This window comes from Rosa chinensis, chromosome 5 (genome assembly GCF_002994745.2).
Source record: "Rosa chinensis cultivar Old Blush chromosome 5, RchiOBHm-V2, whole genome shotgun sequence".
Lineage (NCBI taxonomy): Eukaryota > Viridiplantae > Streptophyta > Magnoliopsida > Rosales > Rosaceae > Rosa > Rosa chinensis.
The window spans coordinates 76,104,434-76,129,626 of NC_037092.1; the positions used below are offsets into that span (position 1 = coordinate 76,104,434).

General features: G+C 38.7%; 3 protein-coding genes across 7 annotated transcripts; all 3 read left to right on the top strand.

Moving 5' to 3' along the window:
• The first annotated feature begins 1,861 nt into the window (after positions 1-1,861).
• On the top strand, positions 1,862-5,953 carry LOC112202066 (potassium transporter 1). 2 transcript variants are annotated; one of them, XM_024342968.2, is made up of 9 exons: positions 1,862-2,146; positions 2,603-2,846; positions 3,409-3,651; positions 3,780-3,830; positions 3,945-4,205; positions 4,300-4,352; positions 4,447-4,561; positions 4,648-4,902; positions 4,983-5,953. In XM_024342968.2, the coding sequence occupies exons 1-9, from the start codon at positions 2,102-2,104 to the stop codon at positions 5,909-5,911; spliced, it is 2,196 nt and encodes a 731-aa protein (XP_024198736.1). In that variant the 5' UTR covers positions 1,862-2,101; the 3' UTR covers positions 5,912-5,953. The 2 variants fall into 2 exon arrangements, with proteins under 2 accessions (XP_024198736.1, XP_024198737.1); XM_024342969.2 differs by lacking the exons at positions 1,862-2,146; positions 2,603-2,846 and adding an exon at positions 2,998-3,123.
• A 6,408-nt stretch (positions 5,954-12,361) lies between these two features.
• Positions 12,362-15,380, top strand: LOC112167547 (pyruvate decarboxylase 2). Of its 2 annotated transcripts, none has more exons than XM_040506926.1 (6): positions 12,362-12,992; positions 13,242-13,405; positions 13,615-14,265; positions 14,453-14,582; positions 14,704-14,892; positions 15,085-15,380. In XM_040506926.1, the coding sequence occupies exons 1-6, from the start codon at positions 12,471-12,473 to the stop codon at positions 15,253-15,255; spliced, it is 1,827 nt and encodes a 608-aa protein (XP_040362860.1). In that variant the 5' UTR covers positions 12,362-12,470; the 3' UTR covers positions 15,256-15,380. The 2 variants fall into 2 exon arrangements, with proteins under 2 accessions (XP_040362860.1, XP_024160341.1); XM_024304573.2 differs by having other exon boundaries at positions 12,363-12,992; positions 14,465-14,582.
• Positions 15,381-22,202: 6,822 nt separating this feature from the next.
• LOC112202208 (protein CHUP1, chloroplastic) lies at positions 22,203-24,791 on the top strand. 3 transcript variants are annotated; one of them, XM_040519540.1, is made up of 5 exons: positions 22,205-22,969; positions 23,070-23,386; positions 23,474-23,585; positions 24,167-24,298; positions 24,386-24,791. In XM_040519540.1, the coding sequence occupies exons 1-5, from the start codon at positions 22,388-22,390 to the stop codon at positions 24,425-24,427; spliced, it is 1,185 nt and encodes a 394-aa protein (XP_040375474.1). In that variant the 5' UTR covers positions 22,205-22,387; the 3' UTR covers positions 24,428-24,791. The 3 variants fall into 3 exon arrangements, with proteins under 3 accessions (XP_024198903.1, XP_040375474.1, XP_024198904.1); XM_024343136.2 differs by having other exon boundaries at positions 22,207-22,969; positions 24,379-24,786; XM_024343135.2 differs by having other exon boundaries at positions 22,203-22,969; positions 23,070-23,585; positions 24,379-24,791.
• Positions 24,792-25,193: the final 402 nt, after the last annotated feature.

The window sequence follows — 25,193 nt, forward strand, 5'->3', positions numbered from 1 at the left end:
CCATAGTTAGAAAATCCCACTCTGATAGCTCTTTGAGCCCACAAACAAACTTGTTATTTGCCACAGAATAGTTCATAGCCATGGATTCAGATAGCATCACCCCTTGAAAAATATCAATCGGATTGATAATGAAATATTCGACATGTCGGGTGAAGCAGTTGTGTGGAGTGTGAACTGATATCCCCATTGAAGGATCTGTGCGAGTGAAAATAGCTCACCTTTCTGTTTACGCACGAAATTTCACAATATTTGACTACCCTGTGCCATTTTGAAGTGGGAGATGGATATTAAGAAGTGACCTACCAATCTTCAAGGACAGCAGTGTATTATTGAATCAAACAAATGGGGGCAGGCATTATGTACCAGACATGATATATGAGAGCTATAACTACTTGATGTAGAGATGGTACCTAACAATAACTTGCACGCTTGTAGCTGATTCTCTCGCTTTCACTCTTCACGATTGCAGTTTCGGTCTTTGTGTTTGAGCAATCGTAACGTTGTCTTTGTCTTTTTCCTTAGAGTCGATATCGTTCTTTCTCTTTCAACTTCAAAATCTATGTGCTTTTCGATTCAGCACAAGATATATAATCTATGGTGTAAATTAATTTGTTTGCCTAATTATTGCAGAGCGATCTAACTTTGTTTCAAGAAATTCAAAATATATAGAACAAAATTGCAGTCCATCCAGAACACAGAGACCAAATTTACAATTGATTGTTTAGTCCTGTGAAATTCTATACAGTTGTATACTATATACTTATACTTCTAACATCTGTTATATGCAATGCACTGGAAATCATGTACGGCTGGAAGCCAATAATGCTGCTGGGAAACAAACATGGAAGAAGATATGGTTGTTGTCAAGTAATAGTCTTGGTTAATATTCATTCATCTCTAGTCCAAAAGAGCACAAACAATCATTTTGCCCATAATGTACTTTAATGTTGTACGGCTGGAACCCATTTGCTTTGAACTTTCGGGGAAGATCATCAACTAAGTCGCCGGATTTGGTTGATAAGGCAAAGGTATGTTTTAGGAAAACCCTCAAATTTTAGGACAGTTGTATTATTTAGAGAGCTGATGATCTTCCAAACTTGAGAGAGAGAGAGAGAGAGAGAGAGAGAGAGAGATCATGTCTTGGCATCTTATACTATTTGGGACAAGATGAATAAGAATGATTCCAACTGCATGACCCTTTGCATCATATACCAACTATGTTGTAACCAAACCATGTAACATTGCAGAGGTTTAGTACTCATATTGTCCAATTTCAGAAGATGCTTGCCCAATTTGCAAGAATCCAGCTTTCGTGTTCAGTCAAATTTAGGCTGGTGTACTTAAACTGATAGGTCAGCATCATTAGTTAAATTCAGAATATGCTGCTATAAAGAATTCACAGCAACACTCGGCTATTTTGATACTTACACCAAATTACCAAATTGACATTCTTAAGGAGTATGATCGGTGCCTAACGTTTTCTGTAGCTGATGGATGATTTGGCTTCTCATTCTTAACAATAATTCACACCGTTGTCATGGTCCAGCAGATATCAAGTAGGAAAGACTTTCCCACCTAATCTTAAATTCTTCACATCATGAGATAGTGATGATCATTTGTCAGTCAAATCAAGTGGTTTTGCATCGACTTAAACACATGTGATGTATGTAGTATGGGAGGAGTAGATGTTGAAACAAGCACATCTAGGATGACTAATTGTACACCCGTAGAGTTATTCTGTACTCCAAAATTAATATTTTGTTATTTCTAGACTTTGCATAAAAAAATAAAGAATGACTTATTGGGAGGGCGATGTGTCTTATATTTCTAAATTGGTGACTGTAATAGTACTCTTATGATATTTGAGGAAAGAAAAGACAAGAGGTTGAAGAGAAGTAATAGACCACTGAAAGCCTTTTAGCAACTTCTTTGGCGTTTGGACACACAGCATAACACTCGTCTCTCCTACTTAACTGCTTTTCACATCCTACATTCTCTCTCTCACTATATAAACTCTTTCTCATCCTTCTTCTCCTTCAGTCACTTGTCTTGCTTCTCACTTCCCACATTCTCTGCTGTCTGCTCTCTCTCTCTCTCTACCATGAACCCTTCTGAAGAACTAGTGGAACAAGGAATTTCTCCAAGGGTATTCTTCTTTTTTTGCCTCTGGACGAAGCATTTAATACAGTCCATGTAACTTTCTTTAGGCAAGTCTTATATAAATGTCATTCTTATGTGGTTACCATAGTGATCTGGCAGATCTGGAGGGTTTAATAGACAACAGGGTTTAAGTGAACAGTCACTTAAGCCTCCTATTTTGGATTTTCTTTTTTATTTGTGTTTTGGTACCTTTTTACAAAAACCCCGGTATGATTAATTAGCCTTCTTTTGTAGCTGTTTTGGATTTTCTTTTTTATTTGTGTTTTTTTGGTACCTTTTAACGAAAACCCCAGTATGATTAATTAGCCTTCTTTTGTAGCTGTTGAACTGGTTATGAACTTTTTGAAGCAGTAGAATATTGATGAACCTACTTACATAGTTAGATCTTTGTATACCAATTAACCTGTCAAAAATATGTTTAAAATTTGGTGCCTTGAATCAGAACTTGCAGAGGGTATCTTGTGCAACTGTGCTCACATTGGCTTATCAAAGTCTGGGAGTCGTTTATGGAGACCTCAGCATATCCCCTCTATATGTTTACAAGACCACCTTCTCCGGAAAGTTGAGTCTTCATGAGGACGATGAAGAGATTTTCGGGGTGCTTTCATTTATTTTATGGACATTTACTCTCATTGCTCTCTTCAAGTATGTTTTCATTGTGATGTTGGCTGATGACAATGGTGAAGGTACATACGTACATATATGTTTTCATTTTAGTAGCCTGATTCATCTTGGGTAGTATTTGGCAATGCTTCTGTGGGAACTGGGAAGCACTCTTTTCAAAAGAACTTTTGCTAGGAGTACATAGAATTTCTTGATCAAAAACCAAAGTTCTTCCTTTAAGTCCTACAAAGTGCTTCGAGAGGAAGCATCTACCATGTGCTTTTGCAATACAAAGTGTAACCCTGCCGGTCATTGCCAAAAGCTCTGCACTTTTATCACTTCTCTATCCACTCACAAATCGTAAGACTCAAACACTATATATGCTGGTATCTCAATTTTCCAATCACCATGTAATTGTTGTTTCAAGTTTGAAAATTTGCGACATTTTCAAATCTCAACACCGAAAAGTGAAATTTCTGCTGTACACTCTGCTTGTGATGTTTTGATATATCTTCTATTTCTTCATGCATCTTCTTTATTTTTAATAGACTTGTTTGAGTGTCATGTCTTTCGAGATCAGTAACTATAGATTTGGACATCCTAGAAAGACATATTCCAAATGTTGGTTTTGTGCATATGTTCCAGGTGGTACCTTTGCCTTATACTCCCTCCTCTGTCGTCATGCAAGATTAAGCATTCTACATCAAGAAATCACAGATGAGGATCTGTCTGAATATGTGACAGAGGGAAACAAAGATACATGGCATAGTGCAGCTCTGAAATCATTCTTCTACAAGCACCCAAGATTTCAAAAAGCGCTACTGATTTTTGTTCTGTTTGGGACCTGTATGGCAATTGGTGATGGTGTACTCACTCCTTCAATATCAGGTGCCAAACTTTGCCGATTGAATTTCCAAATTCAGAAGGAGACTATTTGTTTACCATTTTTTAGGAGTTAAAAATTTGGATCATATATATAACAGTCTAATAGAGATTCTGTTGTTTTCTCCCTTCAGTTCTTTCATCAGTGTCAGGGGTAAAGCTTAAGTTCACAGAACTCCATGACAGTAAGTCTTACTTCTTTCATTAGTGTATAGACCAATATGTGTCCTTTTGGACTTACTTAACATATTTGCATTTTCCATCCTTTGACAAGCATTTTATTAATTTTTGCTTTTCAGATTATGTTGTTATCATCTCATGTGTCTTGCTGGTGGGGCTTTTCTCCCTTCAGCATCACGGAACACACAGAGTGGCTTTCATGTTTGCTCCAATCATTACTGCATGGCTTCTGTGCATTAGTGGCATTGGAATATACAACATAGTTCAGTGGAATCAATGCGTATTTCAAGCACTCTCTCCAGTTTACATGTTGAAGTTCCTTCAAACGACAGGCATCGAAGGATGGCTATCGTTAGCTGGTGTTGTTCTTTCAATAACAGGTAACTCTTTTACACTTCTGATGAAGTAATTATGGTTTTGCTTGCTGATAAAGAAAGCTACTGGAAAATAGTTTCCTTGGTAAAATTGTCTCAGGTGTAGAGGCAATGTTTGCTAATTTGGGCCATTTCTCTTCACTCTCGATAAAGGTAACCTTACAAACTAGATGTTAATGCCTCAAATTAATTAGAATATAATAATTGTTTTAATATTAATGTTAAAGTTCATGGAATGATATCCCAGATAGCCTTCACATGTTTAGTATATCCCTCTCTTGTTCTTTCCTTCATGGGTGAGGCTGCATTTCTTTCCAAGCACCATGAAGACATCCAAAGAAGTTTCTACAAATCCATACCAGGCACGAAGTTATCCTAGTACCCAAATGTTCATTTCTATTCTTTTCCATTGTCACAATGATGACCTTACCAAAATGTCACACTGCAGAAGCTGTGTTTTGGCCGGTGTTCATACTCGCTAGTTTTGCATCTGTGGTAGGAAGCCAGGCAGTAATTTCAGCTACCTTCTCCATTATAAGCCAGTGTTCTGCGCTGAATTGCTTTCCACGCGTCAAGATAGTTCATACTTCGAGTAAAATATACGGGCAAATATACATTCCAGAAGTCAATTGGATGTTAATGTGCCTTTGTTTAGCTGTGACAATTGGATTGAGGGATACTAATATGATGGGTCATGCATATGGTATAGATCTTATCTCTATCTCTGGGGTATTCTTAGTATTGTCATATACATACTTTAATCGTATTGTTCGATTTGTTTAGGGTTGGCAGTGACCACTGTAATGTTTGTGACGACTTGCTTGATGGCTCTGGTGATGATCATTGTCTGGAAAGAAAGGGTAGTTAGTGCATTAGCATTTTTACTGTTCTTTGGATCAATTGAATTGATTTATATTTCAGCATCTGTCACGAACATCCCCGAAGGTGGATGGATCCCGGTTCTGCTGTCTCTTGTCTTTATGGCTATAATGTACACTTGGAACTACGGGACAATGATGAAACACCAATTTGATGTTGAGAACAAGGTCTCAATTGACCGAATAGTGTGCTTAGGGCCTAGTCTGGGCATGGTTCGTGTCTCTGGAATTGGACTTGTGTACACTAATTTGGTGACTGGGGTACCAGCTGTTTTCGGACACTTTGTCACTAATCTACCTGCATTCCATAAGGTGCTGATTTTTGTTTGTGTCAAATCCGTTCAAGTTCCCCATGTTAGTGGAAAGGAAAGGTTGATCATTAGTAGGGTTGGCCCGAAGGAGTGTGGCATGTTCCGGTGCATTGTGAGGTATGGTTACAAGGATCTTCAACAGGAAAACTGTAATTTCGAGAATAAGTTGGTGTCTGGTATAGTGCAGTTTGTAGAAACAGAAGACTGTCCTGATGCTGAAGCCTTTTATGCCCCGGATGATCCGGATCAGACTTCCATGGAGTTGAAGAATGAAGAAAACACGATACAAGTTTCACGTAATCTTCAAGATGAGTCACTGCAGATATTAGAAGCCAAAGAATCTGGAGTGACTTATATTCTTGGGCATTCACATGCAAAGGCGAAGAAATCAGCGTCCTTTATCAAGAAAGTTGCTATAGATATTGTGTATGATTTTCTGTGCAAGAATTGTAGAGAGCCTGATGTTGTGTTGAATGTGCCTCCTACTTCTTTGCTAGAAGTAGGTATGGTTTACTATGTTTAATGTTATACGTACTACTTTGTAAAAAGAATGTAAAGTTTTCAATGCCTGCATCTCAGAACAAATGAATAGGACCACATAGTTGAACTAACAAGGAAAGTTTACGTATTCTGAAGGGAATATATCACAAATGGTCACTGAGTTATGACTTATTTGACACTTAATGTTAGGTTCATAATTACCCAGTAATTATTCCCCTAATCTTGCACTTTTGCTTAACCTTTGTTTTTATTTATATATATTTATTATGTTTTCCTTATCATGCTAGGAAATGATGGAGAATCTTGGAAATGCACTAAAAAGTCAATCTTAGGACATTTTCCTACTCCGGCTAGGACAAACCGAGCTAGGTAAGGAAGGAGGAGCGGCAGACTAACCAAATGAACTCCAAATGAGTTAAAACTTTCCATATCCATTCTAGACATCCTAAGGATCATTTTTTATGAATAGTATAAGAGCTAGTTCGGAGTGGAAGGTATTCAAAAGATTGGTCCAATTTTCTGAATAAAAGACGAAAACTGTAAAACCAGACCTGTACGGATTCCGGCAGTATTTCAGGCCAAAAAACGGTGAACTAAGCTCTGAAATTTTACCAAGATGATCTAGACTCATGGTGGAACATTTGGTATGAATAAGTCAAAGGCCAATTCCGAACTCTCGGTGGAGATTCAATTGAAGGAAGAAAGGAGAAGAAAGTGCGCAAATGGACAAAAAATGGGTCAATGGTGGTCAACGACAGATTCTGGCCTAGTTTGCCTGCCGAGAACATTGTGGAGGACAAGGAAGAGCTTACTAGGGTTAGAGACTTTTTAGGTGGGAAGACTTTAGGTCTAGATTATTTTGAAATTCAAAATTTGAAAGAGGACAAGTGGTCTCATTCTTATACCTTACACATTTGTCTCCCATTTATTACCTTGATTCCCTACACAATGACCCTTATACCCTTAATTTTTCTCCTCCACCAAAATATCTATGAGCTTTCTAGGTCATTTCTATGTGGAGTCAAAAACTAGATCCACATTTTGTGCTTACACATTTGTCAATCACATCTAGCCCTTCATTCCTTTTGATCTCCACCCTTGATTTGGATTGCCTTGGCCTTTAAATAGCCTTTCCTCTCTCCCAAAACCGTGCATCCCCTTGGTTCCCTCATTTTGGAGCATCAAAATCTCTCTTTTCTCTAGTTTTAGGTTAGTTTTTCATACCTTGTACATAGTTCTTTGAGTTTGTGTGAGAAATAGGTGTGTAGGCACTTGGGTTTCACCAAAAACGAAGTTACTACACACTCTAAATCAATCACAACACTTGCTTTCACACATCCAAGCCTTTGTTCTTCTTTGTTCTTGAGTTTTGTGGATGTGTATGGTGTTTTGGGTTGTAAAACCGAAAATCCCATACTTTGAAACAATTCTCTTATCATTTGACACATTTGAGAGCTAGGTGGGAGGTTGGGTAGTTCTTCTCTTTTATCTTCCTTCTCTCTTTAATATGATGTTCATGGCTTGTATTTGTAATAACATGTGTTGTGAGTAGTTGGATTTGAGGCTAGGGCTAGCTCTAGCCAAACTTATGTGCAAATAATGTAAATTTTCATGTGTTTTGATGTTTATGCATGTTTTGAATCTATGGGCTTCTAAACTTTAATGCTTACTAAATGTGTTTGCTAGCTTAGTCACTTAGAAAGCATGTTTAGAAAACTAATGAATCGGAAACTTGAACTTGACCACTTCTTGAATCCGTGAGCATGAGTAGCCTTTAGGTAGTGGCTTAATGATTCCTACGGGAATTGTTAAGTTGCTTGAATTTCTTACTATAAACTTAATGCATAAACCGTGAGTTTAATTGCTCTAAGGGGGCTTGCGGTTTATAGTCCACTTGTGTTTTAATGAAATATAAATGGGACTAAGGTTGTGTAATTTAACTTAACTTTACCAAAGTTTGTTAAGTTGCATGATTAGTTGGTTTCTTGGTACGTAGCTTCACCAAAGCACTAAGGGGAAATTTGTCAAAGCATGCTATTAAATCAAGTATTGGTTACATTTTGTGCATGAGTAAGGTTAGGTGTGATGCCTAAGTCTCTATTCTTCTCATTGATTTAGTCTCTACACTTTTATTTGTTTATTTTATTTTATGTAACTTAATTTTCTTTATCCAAATTAAAATCAACCAAACCGCTCACTACCACAATTGTTAATACCATCCTCATGATCTTTAGCTTCCAAAGGGCTAAGGTTGTGAACTTGTAAAAAGGGTAGACTTCTATGTGTTTTCTAGGTTTATTTTCATGGTGATCTAGTTATGGTAGAATTACTCAATCCCTTGGGTACGATACTCTTACTTTTTTTTTCCTTTACTAAAACTTGACCTCCTAATCTTGGGAGTAGGAGACATCATACACCAAATTTGCACTTATTTTATACTCAATGAAGTCCCCAGCACTTAACTCACTGTATTTTCAACAATATCACTTAACTCACTCAGTTTTACATCCGTCTTTCACTTAACTCACTATCGTTAATTCTACCGTTAAAAGCCATTAAAATTGAGGGTATATTTGTCTAAACACTCAAAAAATGCATTTCTAACTTTAAAAAAAATTAACTAAAAAAAAGACAAATTTTTTTCAAATTATATTTAAATTAAAATAAAATCATTTTTATTAGAAATTTCAGAAATTGAAAAAAAATCTAATAGATTTAGAATTTTTTCAAGTTAAAAATGTATTTTTAAGCGTTTTGACAAAAATACCCTCAATTTTAATGGCTTCTAACAGTAAAATTAACAACAGTGAGTTAAGTGAAAGACGGATGTAAAAGTGAGTGAGTTAAGTGATATAGTTGAAAATACAGTGAGTTAAGTGTCGAATGAGTCATAACTCAGTGACTATTTGTGATTTTTTGCCTATTCTGAAAGCACACTCCCACTCTCAGTAGATTAGAACGTTATGGTAATTATTTGTTATGAATTTTCTCTCCATTTTATGCTCACTGGGCATGACAAGTTGTTGTTTTAAATGAGTTTAAGTTGTTATCTATGTAATTTTGTGACGGTGGTGACTGCTCAATTAATTTGTATAAATATATGAATATTCATTCCAAAAAACAAAAAAAAAAAATGAAGGAGCTTTAGCCTTTTCCAAACAATGAGCCCCAATATGGCACATTTTCAGGCACCTATATTCTTATGTGTGAACCATACAACGCACACAGTTTTTATTTGGGTAAAATCCTCAAATGGTACCCGAACTATCACGACATGCACTTTTTAGTACCTACAAATTTTCAGGGAGTCTAGTGGTACCTGTAGTATCTCTCTGTTAGGCCTTTCAGTACTTCCGTCAATTATTCCGTTAAAGTAGGGATAAAATCGTAAAAACCCTATTTTTATATTTTTTTTACAAATTTTTTATAAAACTAAATTAAACTTGGTTAAAAAAAAGAAGGGCTAAATACTGTTTAGTACCCTGTGGTTTGAATCCAACATCGATTCAGTCCCTCGACTTTCAATTTCATCAAAAACACCTCTACATTATCAAATCTCATCTAATAGATCATTCCGTCATTCCTCCGTTAACTGCAGCTGTTAACTCGCTGACATGACATGCCACATCAATTCCTGTGGGTCCCATCTTTAAGGAAAAATTTCCAAATTACCCCTGCCTCCCTCCCATCTCCAGAAGAACTCAGCTCGTCTCTGTTGAACTTAAACATCATCGGCTCCAACCCCAGAAAGCCCATCGAGCTCGCCCGCCCTCCCTCCCCACAACAACCCCTCATCCCTTCGCCGCAGCAACCCCAACCCGCCGCCTCCCCCGAAAGCCCCAACCTTTCTCTCAAACCCGACCCGACCTAACCCAAGATCGACCCTTGATTTCAGCTCCATAGATGAGAGCGGGAACTCACTTTTTGTGATCCGGGCCATGATTATGGTTCGGTTTCTGGAGAGAGTGTTGTTTATGCTGGTAGAGTCGTCGGAGCTACTGATGCAGCTTGAGACCGAAGCGAAGGCCTCGCCGGAGGAGTAGGCGGCGTTGCGCGAGGTGGGCAGAGAGAACGGGGGGATTCTGGCTGTGTCGATGGCTGAGGAGAACAGTGGCGTTATCTTCCTCCACCACATCCTCTTCCCAGACTATATCTTCAAAGTGAGAGAAAGCGAGAAAATTTCAGATAAAACAGATTTGATTTGGAGAACTAATTCTCAAAGAAGGGTTTTTATAGTAGATCTGGAAAGGGAGAAGAAATCAATGTCCTTGAAGCTGTGGAGTGTGTCCACGAAGGCGATGGTCGATGCCAGATAGAGAGAGCTGACAAGGATAAGGCGTTTTATTTGTACCGGAAAGCTGCGGAGGTCGGTGATCGGAATGCCCTGGTGCAATTTAGGGATTTGGTATTTGCAAGGTTTTGCAACTCTGTTAGTTTACCTTAATTAGTCGGAAAGTTTGATTCTTCAGCAATCATTATACATGGGTAAGAGTAAAAAGAAAGGCATGGTTTGTAGCATGGTATGGTTTGATTATATGAGAAGGAGAGAGGCCATGGAACTTGTTTACTTCTTTCTCTCGTTCATGTTTTCACTTCCTGCTGGTACTGATTATGTCCATATCTCTAGTTTCAGTGGAAATGTTTTGCTTTGCCACTCCCCTCCCTTTAGTTTTTTGTAAATCACTTTTGCTGGGTTATTCTTTACAATTAATTCATAAAGTACCTTTTTCTTTCTCACGAAGTTGAAACTTCTTCGAGCTGGGCTAATGGATCTAACAAGGAAATTATGGTACTAGTAGGGATTGATATTTATGAACCCATGTAGGAGTTGATTGTGGGGCGCCGGGGAACACGAAATTAGATTTCTTACTTTTTGGGGATGAAGATCAGCTCTTACTTATGGGGACGAAGACCAGTTCTGATGGAGGCATGAACAATTTGGGAATTTTTCTTTAAAGATGGGGCCCACATGAGTTGATGTGGCATGCCATGTCAGCGAGTTAACAGAGGAATGACAGAAGGATCTATTAGATGAGATTTGATAATGCAGAGGTGTTTTTGATGAAATTGAAAGTCGAAGGACTGAATTGATGTTGGACATAAACCATAGGGTACTAAATAGTATTTAGCCAAAAAAAAAGAACTAGAATTGAATTTAATTAGTGAATATCTACATTTACTTACTACTTCCATTGGTTAATCCTATTAATTGTTTGAGAAAAAATTATCTCATTAGTTGACCAAATGAATATATTTTAAATTTTATAAAAAATAACTAAACACAAACAAAATACTTAAATTAACTACCCCAAGTAACCGAAGAATAGAGAAGAACAGATTGGGTATTATTTTTATTTTTTTATGTGTCAAATTACTTTTTAATTATAGACCTTTAATATATTATATACTATAATTCTAGATATGAATGAAAAGACTATTTTACCCTTATTATTTTACTCACATGAGTCTCATATGGCCGCCACGTAGGCATTTTTAACGAAATAATGAACGGAAGTACTATAGAGACTAACGGAGGAATAGTGCAGGTACCACTAGACTCTCTAAAAATTTATAGGTACTAAAAGGTGCATTTCGTGATAATTCAGGTAGCATTTAAAGATTTTACCTTTTTTATTTTCTACCATTGGTAAATTAGCAAACAATTCAAAATGTTGAACTCTCAACTCTTTTGCACGGCTTCTAATAGATTTCATTTTTAGTGGCAAGAAAGTCCAAACTTAGGTTCGTCTTTTCATGCATGTTATTAAGGAAACAGCTTGGCTACGAAGCAAGGTATTAATTACCTTGCTATCCATGGGATCCCACAAAGCCCTAAACCTACAAATTAATACGAACATTTTTTTTTTCTTTTGCCAAATTTCTCGCAGTGGACATAAAAATGTATCAGGGAAACTGATTCTAGAATAGACGTTTAGGAAATAACTTGGATTCAAATTTGCTCACCACCAATATTTTGGTGGTGATACCACCATCCAATATAAAGCTGTTATGTGTTATGAAACATAATTATAGTTAATCATAATGTTTTATTAAAAAACTATATTTTAAGTATTAAATTAAGTCTATATGACGTGGCAAGTTTTAATAGGGTGGTGATATCACCACAAAATAAATTTGGTGATCGAGCAAATTTGAATCCAAATAACTTGAGCATCAAGGCCTTTCAAGCAAAGAAATTTAAAAAAAAAAAAAAAAAACTTGGTTATCAAGGTATCTGTTATAGTTACTGTCAATTAGTGTATGCATGGAGCTGGCATTAAATTCTATACGATTCATTTTTTGCTGTCAAAATTTACCAGATGCCCTTGTTAAAAATGGACAAACCTTCTATAATTTTCCCTAATTCCAATCCACACAGAGGACAGAGCGAATCAGTCTTCTTCTTCCCCAAGAAACCCATAACCTCATTTTACGTAGCCACAAACCCTCTATAAATACGCTCTCAACTCTCAAACTCACCTCAAAGATCCAACCTTTTCTCTTGTACGTTTTGTTTGATCCTCAAGCAATCGCACACAACCCCAAATCCTCATTTGTTTCTGTCATTCCTCGATCCTCCAATGGCGACTGGCCTTGGCTCCCTAGAGTTTACCAGGCCCACCAACAACAACGTGGGCTGCCCTCCCCAAAACGGCGCCGCTGCACTCCACGACCACCCTCCCTCCACTATCTCCTCCTCTGACTCCACCCTCGGCCGCCACCTGGCACACCGCCTCGTGGAGGTGGGTGTCACTGACGTGTTTTCTGTCCCTGGTGACTTTAACCTAACCCTTCTTGACCACCTCATTGCCGAGCCGGGGCTCACCAACATTGGTTGCTGTAATGAGCTCAATGCCGGCTACGCCGCGGATGGGTACGCCCGGTCTCGCGGGGTAGGGGCTTGTGTGGTCACGTTTACTGTGGGTGGGCTTAGTGTGCTTAATGCCATTGCTGGGGCATATAGTGAGAATCTACCTGTGATTTGTGTTGTTGGAGGACCTAACACAAATGATTATGGCACCAACAGAATTCTTCACCACACTATCGGCTTGGCGGATTTTAGCCAAGAACTCAGGTGCTTCCAGTCTGTCACATGCTATCAAGTAAGTCTAAAAGTTTACACCTTTAGTGCATACATAATACATAATATGTATGATCGTGTTTTTTTAAGCCCATTTTAATTTGAGTTTCAATATTCAGTTAATTCTCAATCTTATGGTTATAAATGCGTTCAAGACTCATGTTTAACTAAAATGTTATGTTAGAAGCAACTCATGATTTGTGTCAAATTTTTAGATTTGCTAATAAAGTAATAATGGTGATTGATCAATGTGGGTTTTGATGTGGTATAGGCTGTGGTGAACAACTTGGAAGATGCACATGAGCAGATTGATACAGCCATTTCTACTGCTCTCAAGCAAAGCAAGCCTGTCTATATTAGCATTAGTTGTAACTTGCCTGGGATTTCACATCCAACTTTTGGCAGAGAGCCTATTCCATTTTCATTGTCACCTAGGTAACTTGTTTGTTTGTATGGTATGATTTCTTTATATATTCAACATTTTTATGTTACTCGACTGTCAATTTGTTACCAAAAACACTTAGATCGACACTCTGGATAACATCAATTTTTTCCCAAGTCAACGAGATTATTAACACGAAAGAACTTCCTTTTTTAAGTAAGTTTTTGTTTCAACTTCGGGTATTCATGATGTCTTAATGCAGAATGAGTAACCAGAGGGGGCTAGAGGCAGCTGTGGATGCAGCAGCAGCTTTCCTAAACAAGGCGGTGAAGCCGGTCATGGTTGGAGGACCAAAACTCCGAGTTGCAAAAGCCCATGAAGCGTTTATCGAATTGGCTGATGCCAGTGGCTATGCCCTGGCTGTGATGCCATCAGCCAAAGGCCATGTGGTGGAAACCCATCCTCACTTCATCGGGACATATTGGGGGGCAGTGGGCACTGCCTATTGTGGTGAGATTGTGGAGTCAGCTGATGCGTACATATTTGTTGGCCCAATTTTCAATGACTACAGCTCTGTTGGGTACTCACTCCTTCTTAAGAAGGAGAAGGCCATCATTGTGCAGCCTGATCGCGTGGTTATAGCCAATGGCCCTTCTTTCGGGTGTGTTCTAATGAAGGACTTTCTCCAGGCACTTGCAAAGAAGATCACACGCAACACTACTGCTTATGAGAATTACCACAGAATCTTTGTCCCGGAAGGCCAGCCTGTCAAATCTGAGCCTAATGAGCCTTTGAGAGTGAATGTTCTGTTCCAACATATTCAGAAAATGCTTTCAGCTGATACAGCTGTGATTGCTGAGACTGGTGATTCTTGGTTTAACTGCCAGAAACTGAAGTTGCCAGAAGGATGTGGGTGAGCAACTAACTACGAGTCCATAGTTATAATAATTTGTGGCCTTTGATGCTTATGATTGTTCTAGCACATACATTTTCGTGACTTAAGGAGGGTGTTGACTTAATATACATTGTTGACTCCTAACCTAATGACTTAAGATTTCAAGGTCTGATTGTTGTTTACAACAATGATAAGAGAAATAAAGTTGGTGTTGCAGGTACGAATTCCAGATGCAATATGGTTCGATTGGGTGGTCTGTTGGTGGAACTCTTGGATACGCACAGGCAGTACCGAAGAAGCGTGTCATTGCTTGCATTGGTGATGGTAGCTTTCAGGTTAGTTCATTAGAAAAGCTTCAACTTTTAATTTCTTTGTTCAACCCTACATTTCATAGTGTCACACTCATGATGTTATTGAATGGTCTGAAAGGCTTAACTAATGACATTTGGGTGACAGGTGACTGCACAAGATGTGTCAACAATGATCAGATGTAATCAAAAGAGCATCATATTCCTCATAAACAATGGTGGATACACAATAGAAGTCGAAATCCATGACGGGCCTTACAATGTGATCAAGAACTGGAACTACACTGGTTTAGTGGATGCAATCCACAATGGTGAAGGAAATTGCTGGACAACCAAGGTTAGTGTATGTATATAAAATTTCGGGATGAAGTTAATTTTGAAAGCTAGCCAAAGTTTGCACTCCCAATTTTTTAGTGTTGGAGCACTAAATGAGGGGGTTGAGCACTCTAAATGGTCATAAGTTCAATGAATAGGCTTGCTTGCTTTAGCAGTGAATTGAAGAAATCACGAGCATTTGTTTTCGTCTCAGGTACGCACTGAAGAGGACCTTACAGAAGCCATTGCAACAGCAACAGGGGACAAGAAAGACTGCTTGTGCTTCATAGAAGTCATTGTTCACAGGGATGACACAAGCAAAGAGCTACTTGAATGGGGTTCCAGGGTCTCTTCCGCCAATAGCCGCCCGCCAAATCCGCAATAAAAAGACTCACATGACAGATTATTTCAGAGTCAAATTAGAATAAGAGATAGCTAGCACATTATCTTATCTTACCAGTTTTGATTTTCTGTGTTCTAATTTCTCATTTGCAACTAGTTTTGAATACATTTAGTTGGGATTTTTTTGGGATCTGCACTGCTTAATTCTCATGTGGACGAAGCAGCATATTGATAAGACGACTAGATGAGGCCTGGCTATTCGTCAGTTCTAATTTGAGATTCACATACATTTATGTGTGGACGATTGTCGCTAGCATATCGTATAACATATGATTATCATCTGCTGACCTACTAGACCATAATTTCTTAAGACGACTAGACGAGGCCTAACTAGTTGTCAGTCGACCAATGACATCTAACTCTCAATCCTGACTACGGCATTGCTTTCCGAAAATAGTACTACTACTAGCATGGTCATTTTTCACTAATGCCTTTGGAAGTTGATCGAATAACCAATTGAGAATTATTTCACGTCTGTTTAAGGAAAGGAGAATTGTAGAGAGAATTGGGAGAATAGTTGTGTCTTTGATAATAGGAGCCGCTATATTGAGGATAGATACAAGTATATAATCTTGAGCACAAGGAATCCTATTCTAATTAGAACTAGGAATCTAGAACAATCTTCTCCTATTACAATAATAGAAAGTAATCCTAGTTTGGTAAAGCACACATAATCCTGATATCCTTCAACAGTCCCTCTTGTGCCGTCCAAACATGATGTCATCGTGATACCATGGCGCATCAAATGTTACATCGTTAAAAACCTTGCTCGAGTAATAAAAATCCTGTGGGAAAAAAACAACCATGAGGAGGAGAAAAAGAGTACAACAAACCGTTCACTCTTCGAGATCAAACATGTAGACATCATGCCTCCCCCTGATGTCAAGATCTCTCCCTTCTCCCTGATTGCTACAATCATGGGAGTTAGGATAATTTCTACAATCCGATGCTCTTCACATGTTTTTAGAAAGTGGACTTAGGTAACGACTTAGTAAATAAGGCTGCTATATTATCCTCATATTGGATTTAATTTACTTAAATTTTTAGAAGTGTTTATTGTTGCTGATTTTAAAAGAACTTAGACGATATATGTTTGGTGTTGTCGCCCTTGATGAAACCTTACTTCATTTGTTCAATGCAAGCTGCATTATCCTCATAAATGCATGTAGGTTCATTTGTGGTAGACTTCAAACCATACGTTCTTCATATATCTGAAACTATGGACCTCAACCATATGCATTCACGAACTGCTTCATGAAGAGCAATAATCTCTGCATGATTTGAACAAGTAGCGACAAGGGTCTGCTTTGTAGACCTCCCAGATATCGCGATACTTCCTATGATAAAGACATAATCAATTTTGGAATGACATTTGTGCGGGTCAGAGAGATACCCTGCATCAGCAAAACTCATCAAAACATCACCATCATTTTGACGGAGGGAGGGAGGACGCTAGCCACCCTTGGTGGCGGCGGTGGCGGTGACGACGACCTTTGGGCCTATGGAGTCCGATTCCATCTTATCGTCCATTCTTTTCTCTCTATAGGGATAGAATAAGCTCATATCTATCATACCCTTTAAGTATTGAAAGATTGTCTTTACAACAATCTAATGGCGTTGCATTAGCGTAGGGCTACATTTAGCCAACAAGTTCACAACAAGTGAGGTGTCCGGTCTTGCATTGTGCTAAGTACAATAATGCGCCTACTGTACTCAAGTAAGCACTTCTGCTATTAACACTTCTTCGTCATCATCTTTGGACGAAACGGATTCCTCTTAAGGTCAAGACTATGAACGACCATGGGAGTACTTACAGGCTTGACTTTATCAAAACGCCTAAGCATTCATTGACATGGTATTCAAGTTCCTAACCCTAGACAAAACTATGTTCTCCCAAGATCCTTCATCTCAAACTCGGATTTCAGGTGTTCAACGGTTTCCCTTAACTCTTCAGGAGTTTCAATTATGTTCATCAACATAAACTTAGACAATTGCAAATCCGGAACTTGTCATGGAGACGCACAAGCATAGTTCATCACATCCCTTCCCAATCAGTAGTCACTTAGTGAGCATTGCATCCTCATTGATTTGCGTTCCGTGGTCTAGAGCCACTTGATTTGGGTAAATGAAGTCCATCAGGGAGCTTCATCTATATTTTCGTATCTAGATCCCCATAAAGATACGTAATGACCATATTCGTAAGCTGCATGTTCAGTTATTCGAAAACTACCAAATTAATAGGGTAGTGAAGTGCAATGACATCCATTATGAGAGAATATGTCTCCTTGTAGTCGATTCCAGGGCTTTTTGTAAGAAGTCTTGCTCCATAAGGCGAAATTACCATATCTTTTTCTTATCATGCTTTCTAACGAAGACCTATTAGACAACATGTTTTATGTTAGGAGGTGTCAACATCTCAAGCCCGAAATCCTTCCTCTTCGTTAATGAATCTAATTGAACATAGATCACATCTTTTCATTTAGGCTAATTTTCTCTACGCTGTCATTCTTTCAACGGAGGAAGGTTCGATGTCATTGGTCTCAATAATCCCACGTCCTCATGTACTCTAATGCAGTTTGTAGAGATCTCTATATTCTCAGGAATTGGTTCTAACATTAAGGAGTCTCTCAAAGATGTCTCTTGGACATAACCACAATCCAAAATATTCTCATGAGACGGATTTTGAGTACCAATGATCAATGGATCAGGTTGTGCCAAACTCGCTCTTTTTCTAGGGCGAGAATCCATCGAATCTATGGGTCTCCTATGCTCCCTAGCGGAACCCATGGCCTGTGACGCCATTATGGTGGCGGCACCGGGGCCAACTTCTCCAGGTTTCGCTATGTCCCCTCTTAGGGACGTCCATCCTTGCAGGCACGTTTGCAGCAGATATGTGTGATCTCGTCACTTTATCGGGGATCAAGATGAGACATAGTGGGGACAGATCACGACAATTCCTATCATTCCAGTTGAACATCCATTTTCTTATCTCCCCCTAATGATGGGAAAACTGTATCATCAAAGTGACAATCCACAAATCTAATGGTAAAAAAATAGCCTAACAAAGGTATTAAAATGCAAACTATTGTTGGAGTCTCATATCCAATGTATTTGCCCATTCGTCTGTGGGGACCCATATGAGTACGTTGTGGCGGTGCAATAGACACATAAATATCACACTCAAATATGCGTAAGTACAAGATACTTGTACCCAGTCACTAGCTGTAACACAGAGATAGATTGAGTGGTAGTGGATTGTAGACAAATTACCATAGCTGTATGTGATATTGCATCACTCCAAGCGGATATAGGGAGATTGGTGAGCATTACCAATGTCCAGGCTACCATCGTAATTATTTATGCGAGACCATTTGGGTGTGTACATTGGAATATTATGTCCAACATCAGTCCTAGTGAGATGCAATAATCATTGAAAGTTTTCGCTCTAAACTCTCTAGCATTCTCAAGTCCATTTGACTGAATAGGATGATCCGGGGAGTGAGCTTGTCACCATATGATCTACACTAGGAGTGTAGCGTAAACAACATTACAAGTGGAAAATGACACAACACGTGACCAGCATGTTTGCATGTCAACCAACATCATGAAATATTTAAACGTCCGCAAGTTGGTTGAATTGGTCAACAGAATCCCCTCAGATTCTATGTAAGAACAGAATGAGTATTTTCGTATCCTTTGCGTAGGACAGTCTCAGTCCTAATTTCCCTAAGGAACAAGCTTTGTAAAATGAGCGAAAGACCTTAGAAGCAACCAATGAGGATTTTGGTGTGCCTGAGCGTCTGAAACGCTATTAGAAGCAAAGTTGGTGACTGTAGCATCACATGGGGGGGCCATCATCATGATGGACGCCATCCATGGTATCATGGATATGGACTAAGCCAGCCCTAGGCTGGAGGTGGAAGGCAGCGGCACCAGAGGCAGTGGCGGCGACCACATTTAGTCCAGCATCAATCTTTGATTCGTGCTTCATTTCGCTCGAAAAATTGGATATCCGTGTGAAGTCTTTAATAAATGGATCATCATGTCACGACCTAGATGTCCCAATTAGTCATGCCAAAGTCTATATGTGTCGGTGTCCCAAAAGTCATCTCTTATGATGTTATTAGACTCAGTTACTCAAATAGTGTTACATATAACCCTCTGGAGCGACACATAAGCTTCTCTAATACTCGTTTTTGTCCGCAGTCATTAGAAGTAATGCAAAAGAACTCATGTCCATTCTCACTATGTGTTTCTACATGAAAGCCGTTGGCTCTAATATCTCTAAAGCTCAAAGAGGTTCTCCGGCCCCAGGAGCATAAAGAGCTTCAATGACATTAAGCAATGTGCCATTTGACAATAGAAATTGAGCTGGTCCTTGACCATGAATCAATTTAGATGGCTCTGCCATCGTAGTCATAGAAGATTGAGTAGGCATCATCTCAAGGAATAATTGCCTATGTCAAGGTATGGTGTGCGTAATAGCACTATCCGCGAAGCATTCTAACTCTCCAGGAAACATACCTAAGTAAATAAAGGTCGAATTAAAAAAATCGACACCTGAATTCTCTGCTTCCCTTTCTTGTTCTTCTTTTCCTTGTAGCCTTACTGTTTTCTTCCCAAAGCCTTGCACAGAGATGGTGGCACGCAGGAGGTGGTCCTAGGGTAGGGTTCTAGGGTTTCACGACAAGAAGAGATAAGAAGAGAGTTTTTGGCTTCTGATTCAGGGTTAGGGCTTGTGCTGATAACGTGTTTAAGTAAAAGAGAATTGTAGAAAGAATTGGGAGAATAGTTGTGTCTTCCATTAATAATAGGAGCCTCTATATATAGAGGATACAAGTACATAATCTTTGAGTACAAGGAATTCTATTCTAATTAGAGCTAGGAATTTAGAACAATCTTCTCCTATTATAACAATAGAAAGTAATCATAGTTTGTACGGCATAGATAATCCTGACATCCTTCAACAACATCCACCCCACTAAACCTAGAGTCCTAGATATCTATTGGTTTGTCTCCATCATAGACATTGACTTGTCACTGTACAGAAGCTGTTGCTGGGACTGTAAAACCTGGCAAGCCAATTCAATTAGGGGAATAGGGGTTCTTGTTTAGTAGCCAAATGGGTGAGAAACCGACATTTGAATTCTCTGCTTCCCTTTCTGTTGGGGCAAGTTTTCACAATTAATTCTGCACCTTTTTGTTTTGTGGTTAAGAGTTTCTGTGTTTATGAAAAATCCCGGATCAATTATTGGGTCCTTCAAACCCACTTCAACATTCATGTTCGTGTTGTTCTGTTGTTGAGTGTTGAGCAAGTTGTTTTACCTATGACCAACCCCATAAGGCAGCTGGTTCCCTTGCCTATAGGGAATTTAGATTTAAGAGCTATAGATATAGGGGTCCCCTGGAAATCAAAGCTGAATTTGAAGTGGACTTGTACCAAATAATGGAGAGGAATATAACCTTTAAAAAATATAGCCCTAGTCCCTAGCATAGGGGGAAGCGTTTGAGCTACTTCTAAGCCTAAGTGCTGCTTCACTGTTCGTCACTGCTATAAGGTTTTAGCTCTTATATCCTTTTAGGGTCAATTAGCACATAACAGTCTCTGTCATCTAAGGCCACAGAATTAGTTCCATGGTTGTTTCGGGCTTTAGGCGAACCATCAACGGACCCTTAAACCTTCATTGTACATTCAACACTCGACCATCTAGTATGTCACATTGATCGTGTAAATTTCTCTGTTTATCAGATTTTCAATCAGGAAAATAACACATAAGATGAAATCTCACATTCTAAGATTATACCTCTTTGAATCTATTAAATATAATAAGTAAACCAGCTAGAAGAACTCAATCCCAATCAAAGCAGAAAAAACGAAAACAGAAACCCCTGACACCCTCCTCTTCTTTTTCTTCTTTTTCCCTCAAGTACAGGAAAAAGAAAGCAGAAAAAATTAGGAAGATCTCAATCTGGTAGGCTGTAAATATCAAAGCTTTTACTTTTCCTTTAATTTTGCACTGTCAGCATCCTTCACTGGTGTTCATTTCCTCCTTTTTTCTGCTTTCTCATCGTTGCTTCACAAGCAAAGAATAGAAATTTCTAATTCAATATAGCCATAATCTCATGAAGGGGCATAAGTCAGTTCGCATATAAACCAAGAGGATACAATTTAATTATGCCTAGACTAACCTAATTATGATTTCACCATCCCAGTCTGAGGCTTACACTTGAACCACAATGATAGGCCAAAGAAGCTAATACATGACATTAGGCAGGTGTTAGTCACTTGGTTGGAAAGTTTTGTAACTAATCTTTTTTTCTTTCAACCCATCAATTGCTTTTTGATCATTTTTCTGTAAGCTTGGTGAGGAGAGGGGTTACTCATGTTAAACCATATTTAATCGTATCGCCTTTAGATTTATCGATAAAGACATATATTATGAGAATTAAAGTCAGTTTTATAATTACATATTAAAAGTGAGAAATCATACAACATTATTAATATATAAAAATTAAATAAAGAAGTAAGCGATCTTAATTATTTGGAGACAAACAACGTAAAACAAAAGAAGCAAAAAGGCTTAGCCAGGCCTCATTGCAGCAACTACCATGTAAATCTATTCCAGCACCTTCTTTTACTTGTAAATTTAGCAATCACATACATACCATTCACTTTTGGGTCAATCTTCACAAGACTACCTGTAAAATATGAAGTAAATGGCACACCTGGTACATATGATAGTGACATTATCAATGTAAGATATTAGAAACCCCAAAAACAACATGGATTTTAGAGTAAACTTGACCAAAGAGTATTGTTGCACCTAAAAACTAGAACATACTTGCAACTATTATGCCAACTAGTTACTAGTATAATAAATCTTGGCATAGGACAGATGAAGACCTCAAAAGTTATAAGCAATCTTGTCTAAACTAAGTACTCCGGAAGCTCAAACTGCCATTAACAACAGAAAGAGGGGCAAATTTACAAAAGCATCTCACACACCAACCTTCAAAAGCAAGACCATCACATAAAAGAGGAACAAGATCCAAAAGAAACTCTATGTCACGCTCCTATCTCCTTGTGTCATCGTCCTTCTTACACTGAAGGCAGGATGCCACAGGAAGATGAAAACTCAGAGATCATGATCACCTTCCTCAGAAAAGAACTCGAAGCTTCTCTCGAAAAGAATGCTTCACTGGAGAAAGAAAACCACGAGCTGAGACGAGAAGTTTCTCGCCTCAGAGATCAGATAACTTCCCTTAAAGCACACAACCATGACAGGAAAACTGTTCTCTGGAAGAAGTTCCAGAACTCGATGGATACACCAGAGCAAAGTCCAGCTGCAAAAGAGAAAATGAGTCCGAAGTTAGACTTCACAGAGGAAAAGCTGGCAACGACATTGACAAATGCACCACCGCCCAAACCACCTCCAACTCCTCCTGCTTCATTCAAGGAGGTAAAGGGAAATAAAGGGCCGTCAGCATCAGCACCTCCACCTCCACCACCGCCCTCAAAATCACTAGTCGGTTCAAAAGGAGTGCGCCGTGTGCCAGAAGTAATTGAGCTCTACCGATCACTTACAAGGAAAGATCCACACATGGAGAACAAAGCCAACCCTGCAGGAGTTCATGTTTTTGCACTCACCAAGAACATGATTGGAGAAATCGAAAATCGTTCATCTTATGTTTTAGCTGTAAGTATATAGCAAGGGAATGGCAATACCCTTTTCTTCATTCTACAATCTCCCTATAAAAACACACAATTTGCTGACATCGTTTGCACATCATCAACAGATAAAGTCAGAGGTCGAAACACAAGCAGAGTTCATAAATTTCTTGATCGGTGAGGTGGAGTCAGCAACCTTTAAGAACATTGCTGATGTAGAAGCATTTGTGAATTGGCTGGATCGGCAGCTGTCCTCCTTGGTTGATGAAAGAGCAGTCTTGAAGCATTTTCCGCAGTGGCCAGAACGAAAAGCCGACACTCTGCGAGAAGCTGCTTGCAACTACAGAGATCTCAGAAACCTCAAATCCGAAGTCTCATCATTTGAAGACAGCATGAAGGAGCCATTGATCTTGGCTCTAAGAAGAATAGAAGCATTACAAGATAGGCAAGCATGCATGTTTATGTCCAAAAGCTTAAATTTTACTGTTCCATTCATTGTAGGGAACGAAATATTAAGGTTCAATTTTGACAGATTGGAGAGAAGTCTTAGCAGCACAGAGAGGACAAGGGACATTACCAGCAAGAAATACAGGGATTTTCAGATCCCATGGGAATGGATGTTAGACACAGGTCTGATCGGACAGGTAGGTGAAAAATAATCGAGTTAATGACTTTTTGTTACCATTATTGCTCAAGTTCTTCCCTGAAAACTATGTTTTACCAATAGCTTAATCATTGCCCAAAATCAGAGAACCATATAGAGGTTTTCTAGTGACCGAAAAAAAAAATATGGAGGCTTTCATATATAGTTCCAGCGAAATGAAACGGACAACTGCAAAGATTTTTGACTTATTGGTCATTTGGTCCCCCTTTTTGATAATATGTTCTTTCATTTTGACAACGTGGATCCATACAAAATTCCACACTCCAACCCAAAATTTCAAACTATCCGATTTCCACATCCACATTCCTTATCAAAACCCAGGCTAAAACTGGAATCAAACCGAAAACAGGGTCAAAAAACACAACCAGTAACACGCTTTCACCTGATAATATCTCACAATTCTCAAACAGAGTACAAAGAAAAACATTCAGATTAGCTTTCTTTCGCACTGTGATAAAAGCAAAAAACCTCTTATTGCAGTTGTATGTCTAATACATGCCAAAGCTAGACAATCACCAAAGCTAACTGTATGTCTAATACATGTCCGTGGACTTATTGCAGTTGAAAGTAAGTTCTCTAAGGCTGGCCAAAGAGTTCATGAAAAGGATTATCAAAGAAGTGCAGTCTAGTGAATGCTCAAGAGTAGAAAACCTCTTGCTCCAAGGAGTCCGATTTGCTTTCCGAGTACACCAGGTAACACTGAAGAAACTCTTCACTTATAACCTCTACCTCTACTTGCATTAGCAACAAGTACTAACACAATATATATTCAGTTTGCAGGCGGATTTGATTCAGAGACTATACTCTCCTTCGAGGAGCTAAAGAAGATAGGCACGGATATTAAGAGACAAACCAACAAACAGTAGCACATAATGTATTTGTGAAATGGCCCTGGCCAAAATAGCATAAAATGTGACTGAAAGTATTAAATTAGTCGGAATTCTAGACTATAATTCGAATATAGACCTCTGCGTACTCAGCTGCTTACTTCAACTAACAGTGAATCAGTGATGCATTCAACATCGAGTAAAACATGTATCCTGTATACACTAAGAATCGCAACTATGCAATCACCACACACTGACCACAAAGATATGGTGGCTTATAATCGACCCTAAATCCCTCATCTATTTGAACCCATTATTATCTTGTCAGACAGATTGAAACCAATGACCATCTTAAAGCAGTATCAGAACACTTTGTATTGACCACCCTAAACAAAAATAATGCCTAAAAAGACAATTATACACTACACATTTCAAGACGCTGCAATCACCTCAACTTCTTGATCAGCATATTGAAATCTCTTGTCAAACAGTTCAACATCCACAAGACCATACACTACACGATTCAACCCGCTGCAATCACCTCAAGTCCCCGATCACCATAATGAAATCAACACGTTAAATTTATATGGCCCAAACATTTCCAAATCAACAAGACCATTAATAAAGCAGAACCCTAACCCCACTATCCTGTGATGCTGACCAAGGCCGATATCCATCAAGAGTTCAAGACCAAAATACAATCAGTATCACAGCAACACAGCATTCCAGCTACAGAATGCATTCAAATGGCAGCAACAGAT